Source organism: Hemibagrus wyckioides, linkage group LG15 (assembly GCF_019097595.1).
Source record: "Hemibagrus wyckioides isolate EC202008001 linkage group LG15, SWU_Hwy_1.0, whole genome shotgun sequence".
NCBI classification, from domain to species: Eukaryota; Metazoa; Chordata; class Actinopteri; order Siluriformes; family Bagridae; genus Hemibagrus; species Hemibagrus wyckioides.
In genome coordinates, this window is record NC_080724.1 from 10,649,778 (window position 1) to 10,656,837 (window position 7,060).

At 42.2% G+C, this 7,060-nt stretch overlaps 1 protein-coding gene across 3 annotated transcripts; it reads right to left on the reverse strand.

The window, feature by feature from the left end:
* Positions 1-140: 140 nt before the first annotated feature.
* On the reverse strand, positions 141-5,090 carry ftr92 (finTRIM family, member 92). Of its 3 annotated transcripts, none has more exons than XM_058410463.1 (7): positions 4,933-5,090; positions 3,938-4,744; positions 3,501-3,584; positions 2,705-2,923; positions 1,681-1,774; positions 1,523-1,582; positions 141-1,101 (listed from the first exon to the last, which is right to left on the reverse strand). In XM_058410463.1, the coding sequence occupies exons 2-7, from the start codon at positions 4,631-4,633 to the stop codon at positions 542-544; spliced, it is 1,713 nt and encodes a 570-aa protein (XP_058266446.1). In that variant the 5' UTR covers positions 4,634-4,744; positions 4,933-5,090; the 3' UTR covers positions 141-541. The 3 variants fall into 3 exon arrangements, with proteins under 3 accessions (XP_058266446.1, XP_058266445.1, XP_058266444.1); XM_058410462.1 differs by having other exon boundaries at positions 1,681-1,792; positions 4,933-5,089; XM_058410461.1 differs by having other exon boundaries at positions 1,681-1,834; positions 4,933-5,089.
* Between the last annotated feature and the right edge of the window lie 1,970 nt (positions 5,091-7,060).

Genomic DNA, 7,060 nt, shown 5'->3' on the forward strand with positions numbered 1-7,060 from the left:
CGAATTTTAGTTTTGGTCGAACGTTTTCATTAAGCCCGATTTAGTGTTAAACTCCATTGCTTGTTGAAATTAAACTTCTAAATAAACCTGCTCCTTAATTTGCGTAAGAATTATTGTGTAAGAAATCGGGCATCAGAATGTTCAGATGAATCATATTTAATCTGATGTTGAATTACAGCAGTTTTGTTTTTAATAAAGGACACAGACATGTATATTGAGTCCTTCAACATGAAAATGATGGACTGTTGAGGTGAAGCTTCTCCTTGATGATAGGAGTGGCCCCTTTTGTACTTTACTATTGTGGTCAAACAGGAAAAACACAACCAACATTCCAGAGCAGTTATAAAGAGCCTAAAGAAGTCCTGTGATTTGCTAGCATTGCTCTGATTGACAAGTGAAAAATGGCATCATCGTTTATGACAAGCAAATCCATTCATCCTTCAAACGAGTGATCCCAGATCAACGTGTGCAACGCCAGCGCCATTGGGGAACCCATTATGTTCATTTATTCATGTCCTCTTTCCGTTCATTCTCATCCTGCTCACGACTCTTCGGGTATCTTCTCCATTGCCTCTATGTCTGGCTGGCATATCCTTACTGTAGACCCCTCATACAGTCCAAAACCGGCATACAGAGGCTGTGTGAACCTTGTCTCTTCTCTGTGGAGGAGCGTCATGCAATCTGAGACGCTATAGAAAGACAGCACGCCGGCCTTGTAGTCGAGATAAACCCCAATCCTGTGGGATACAGGTGCTGAGATTTCCTTTTCCACTTTATCGTGCGCAAAAGCGTATTTCACTATGGCGCAGTCCAAACTCCAGCTCTGTTTGTTGTACCCAAAGCTGCATTCATCATTATCTCCTTTCCGCTGGATGTCTCTGTACGAGACGGCAATGTCCACTCCGTGTAAACCCGTCCACTCTGCCTCCCAGTAGCAGTGTGCAGTCAACGGCTCTCGGCACAGAACCTGAGCCCACCAGTCGAAGCGTTCAGGCTGGTCAGGATAGGCCTGGCACTCGGTGCTACACACAACTCCCTTCTCTTCACACATACTCAGGCTCTGGTGGGCTGTGTCAGGGTCCACAGACAGTGGGACCAGATCTGAAAAGAGAGAAATCGTGAATGATGGTGTGGGGCAGTTTTCACCAAGCCTGTTCCTGATGATCCTGATGAAATTCACTTCACATTCTGATTGAAGACATTTTAGCTATTTTTTTTGGAGGTGGTTCTCCAAGAGAAGGGTTTGGTGAATACTGCGGTAAAACTACGACATGAAATAGAACAAATATTCACTGCAGATTTTCACTGGTCAGGGTTGTAGTGGATCCAAAACCTATTCTAGGAACACTTGAGCTCATACCTAGAGGGTCAATGTAGTCACCTGTCCACCTACAGATATGTTTTTGGTTGGTGAGAGAAAACTCGTACAGATGGTACCCAAAGCTCAGGATCCTGAAGCTGTGGATCAGCAGTGGAGCTCTAAAGCTTAACCGGTAAGGCATGCTTATTATCATCTACTCACATTGCAGGAAGTCCTTTCTTGTCCTCGGTTCAGTAGGAACTACAATCCTGTCCTTCATCACTAAAGCAAAACCATATCATTAAATGGGAGAATATATAATAATTCAAGAAAATACAGTAGTCTATGGTATCTTTGTGTTACTCTTATCTGGGCCTCACCTGCTGCTGATATTTGCTCAATTTCACGCCTCCAGACGACATCTATCCGCCCCTTTAGTGCGGACAGGGATTTCACCATCTCGCCGAACGAGAACTGAGGATGGACGGTCATCTTTAAGACATTTGCAGAAGTGAGACTGAGGCCTTGCTCTGACTGCACAGTGGTTCAGATGTGTGTATATATATATATAAAAAGAAGAAACACAATATTCTAAATATCTTGCTGTTGGGTAAAGAATGAAACACAATGGGGTGTGCTGTGCAGTTTTAGGAAAGTAATCAACAGGATACATGATGACACGAAGCAGAATTGCTCCAGTAGCTGCAGTATTATTCCACAGTTTGTTTTTTTATTTTGTTAAGAAATGTTGCTTTTTCTTATCCATATATAGTTACATTTAATGATGTGGGGAAAATGAGAATCGGCTTTTAAATTGTGTATCATAGCCAAGTGTTTAAAGTATCTTTAGCATCTCTGACTTTTTTTCCTGACCCATTTGCATGCTCAAAATGGGATAAATTAAGGATTTAATTGAAATGGTAAAAAAAGAATAGTTTAGTATGACTTCACCACAAGTTCATGGAAAACTAAATTGTACAGGATATGAGATCACAAAGCTCAGAAATTAAGCAGGAACATGCCAAGAACATAAACAAAGGGTTTTTGTACAGAGACTAGAATTAAACTCGACAACATGACATGGAACAGGTCACATGGTGGAATGGAGTAAGAGTGAAGAAAGCATTCACAATGGATGGACCTTTAATGCTAGGATAGGGGTGTCCAATCTTATCCGCAAAGGGCTGGTGTGGGTGCAGGTTTTCATTCCAACTGAGCAGAAGCCACATCTGAGTCTACTGAAAGCCAAGATCAGTTGATTAGCCAGTTGGAATCATGTGTAGCTCCTGCTTGGTTGGAATGAAAACCTGCACCCACACCGGCCCTTTCTGGATAAGATTGGACACCCCTGTGCTAGGATCTTCATGGTGCAGAACACGTGTATGAGCGATTGCATCATATTACCTGTAGTAAGTGGATGTCATTCTGCTCCATCTCAGCATCGCTCCACTTCAGCTCCGTTATCTCCTCCTCCACCTGCTCCATCAGCTCTTCGATTCGGTTCAGTTCTGCTCGCTCCTGAGCTCGGATCAGGAGCTTCATCTCAGACTGGCTGCTCTTTATAGAGTGGATCAGCTCAGTGAAAAGAAGCTCACTCTCCTCCTCTGTAGCTTTTGCGATGTACTTTTTATTAGAACAAAGTGGAAATAGGTATATATAAAACAAGCTATGGAAGGAATCATACAATGGCAGAAGCGTGCTGGTGTCCGAAAGTTATCAACAAGGAAGCAACCAGACATGAAGGTGGGGTTATTGTATTCTAGTAACAACATAAACTGGAAGGTTTTATTCCTCTTATTACTTAGAAATTAAAAATCTCTACAGAGAAACTGGGAAGCGCAAACTCCTCTGTCCTTTTACAAAGCACTGACACTGGAGACTCCTTCTGTATGTCACCATATCAATGATTATATATTTCTCTGTTTTGCTATTTCATTTGTTATTAAATTTGATTATAAACCATAGAAGGTCATGTAAATTAAACATTATCTTAGAAACAACTTATGGGAACAAGCATATTTATATAAACATGTCACTGGTCAGATCTTCTGGCCAATAAGATTTGAGAATACAACAGTGTTAAACAATGAGGTTAAGGTACAGTATGTTTGAAGAATGACGCCATATTTAGGTATCATATATGAATATAAACGTTTTGGCTCTCTTGACAAGAACAGATCCGTGTGTAGACACAACTCACCCTGAGGGTATTTTTAGCCAAGCGAAGCTCCTTTAGCTGCTTCTCCTGCCCTGTGATCATCAGTTTGGACTTCCTTAACACCTCCTAGGGGTTGGTCAACAATAATATTTGATTATCAATCACAATAAAGCAAGATTTCCAAGATGTCCCCCTATTCCTAGTCTGTCATCAGTTCTCAGTTGCATGTGAAGAACTGAAGTATAGCCTGTGTGTAATTTCTACGAATTGGTGGACTTTGGATTTGTTAACAAACACTCAAAGCATGGTGTGTGTGTGTAAAAATAATGCATGGATTAGTTGTCATAAATTCCCAGAAAGTCGAACTTGGTTATTATCCTTAATCCAAAAATATGACAAACATAATAATAATAATAATAATAATAATAATAATAAAAACAACAACAGTAGTAGTAGTACTTGTTAGCTGGTCATCTCACCCTTTCTGCCTGTCCTGCAGCCACCACGTCGTGCCCTTTGTGATCCTCCAGCACGCACATGTAACAGATGCGTCGTTTCTCTTTGCGGCAGTAAACATCCAGGACTTTACCGTGTACAGAGCATGTCATGGCCTGCAGCTGATTAGTAGCATCCACTAGTATGTGTCCAGCCCGCGCGTGGAGGTCGTTGTGCAGCTGGAGATGTGTGTCACAGTACGAGGCCTGGCACACCAGGCAAGACTTCAGAGCTTTCTGCCTGCTCTCAGCGCATGCGTCACATGGCACGTCCTCAGGTCCGGTTATGGAGTTTGCCCTGGTTTGTGTATAGCTCGAGCAACTTTCCTGCGCGTGGAGAGCTGTCTTTTTGAGTTTGTCCACGGTGCTATCCCGGTCAGGCTTAGTCGAGATGGAAACAGATGCACCAGCAAGGGTGTCTTCAGAGGTTTCAGAGCAGAGATCTATCTTCACAAGTTCGTCCCTAACTTTATCCACATGTCCATCAGGCTCGGTGTAGAAGGTTTGTGAACACTCTGGGCAGCTGTTCCACCCTGTGCGTTCATACGTACTCATCAAGCCGCTGGAGCAGGTCCTGCAGTAGTCGTGCGCACAGGGAAGAGTAATGACATTCTCTGATCTTGTAAGGCACAAACAGCACTTGGGAGATTTCCTGGAGGTTGGCCTGCTGGAGGTTGCCATTGTTCTTGTACAAAGCAGGAAAATGTTTTTAGAAAATGAGTGTTAAAGTGTTCTGTGAGCGAAATCCGAGTTGAGTTTCATTTCTCTGGATCTCTGTGTGTGCAGGAGGAGCTATTCAGACAGAGAAACGCAAATGAGGTGTCATGTGACAAAACACACACACACACACACACACACACACACACACACACACATAGTATCTCAACAAGCTAAAACTACTTTAATAGCATGAATGGAGACTGATTTTTTTGTCTTCATTTTTTAAATAAGAGAGAAGCAATAAAAATAAAGTCCCTTACTATGTAAATCCATTGGTTATCTTCAGTAATCTTAATTTATTCGCCATGCATACAGATATCCTCATACTTAATTCAGTGCATCCTCAGCTATGGCCTTTTGTGATGTGCACCAACTGATGTTCAGGAACGACACGACGGGTTAAACAAGAGAAAAAACTTCTAAATATTCCCATGTTTTTATTGCTGATGAAAACTAGGAAACTGAAACCGGAAACATGATGCTTTACTGCCACCTACTGGGGTAGTGTCAGGGCTTAAAACCTGCTATACATGTGTGTGACTTCAGGTGTGAAAAACCAAATATTAAACAAAAAATATATTCCAATGTTAAAGTTGCAGGTCTGTTTAGTTTAAGTAAAAAGCAGAGCAGGAGAATATCCCATTCAAATTAGTTCTAAAAAATCAGAAACAATTTACCATTTAATGTTTGAAAGCCTGTCACTTGGACGTGTATAGTAATGCATGCATTTAATCATGTGCATTGTAGAAATATTTGATTCACATTATGCATATCAGTATATGATGATGTGTGTGTATATATATATATATATATATATATATATATATATATATATATATATATATATATATATATATATATATATATATATATACACACTATATTGCCAAAAGTATTTGCTCACCTGCCTTGACTCGCATATGAACTTAAGTGACATCCCATTCCTAATCTACAGGGTTCAATATGACCAAGCCCAGCTCCTGAAAAACAACCCCACACCATAATCCCCCCTCCACCAAACTTTACACTTGGCACAATGCAGTCAGACAAGTACCGTTCTCCTGGCAACCGCCAAACCCAGACTCGTCCATCAGATTGCCAGATGGAGAAGCGCGATTCGTCACTCCAGAGAACGTGTCTCCACTGCTCCAGAGTCCAGTGGCGGTGTGCTTTACACCACTGCATCCGACGCTTTGCATTGCACTTGGTGATGTATGGCTTGGATGCAGCTGCTCGGCCATGGAAACCCATTCCATGAAGCTCTCTGCGCACTGTTCTTGAGCTAATCTGAAGGCCACATGAAGTTTGGAGGTCTGTAGCGATTGACTCTGCAGAAAGTTGGCGACCTCTTCGCACTATGCGCCTCAGCATCCGCTGACCCCGCTCCGTCAGTTTACGTGGCCTACCACTTCGTGGCTGAGTTGCTGTCGTTCCCAAACACTTCCACGTTCTTATAATACAGCTGACAGTTGACTGTGGAATATTTAGGAGCGAGGAAATTTCACGACTGGATTTGTTGCACAGGTGGCATCCTATCACAGTTCCACGCTGGAATTCACTGAGCTCCTGAGAGCGACCCATTCTTTCACAAATGTTTGGAAAAACAGTCTGCATGCCTAGGTGCTTGATTTTATACACCTGTGGCCATGGAAGTGATTGGAACACCTGATTCTGATTATTTGGATGGGTGAGCGAATACTTTTGGCAATATAGTGTATATATATGTATATATAATGATGCATCGAATGCAGTTGCACGGTCTGAACACCAGAGGGCTCCGTTTGTATAATCCATAAAATGTATAGAGAGCACACTGATTGGTGGTCTGGATGGATAGTATAAACCACATAAAACAGTTACAATCACTCTTCAGTAGCTTTCTCACTAATCACCACTGTCCTGTAGGACCGAGTGCTAATCACCACTGTTCAATTTTCAAGTCAATTTATTTATGTAGCGCCTTTTACAATGGACATTGTCTCAAAGCAGCTTTACAAAAGTAGAGAAACAGATAAAGGAGAAAATGAATTTAAATTATTAAACAATTTTATCCCTATTTTATCCCTAATGAGCAAGCCTGTGGAGATGGTGGCAAGGAAACTGTTCTGTGGGGCAAATCACTAATCACCACTGTCCTGTAGGAGTGATCGCTAATCACCACTGCTCTGTAGGACCGATCACTAATCACCACTGCCCTTTAGGACCGATCACTAATCACCACTGCCCTGTAGGACCGATCACTAATCACCACTGCCCTGTAGGACTGGTCACTAATCACCACTGCCCTGTAGGACCGGTCACTAATCACCACTGTCCTGTAGGACTGATCGCTAATCACCACTGCCCTGTAGGACCGATCGCTAATCACCACTGCCCTGTAGGACCGAT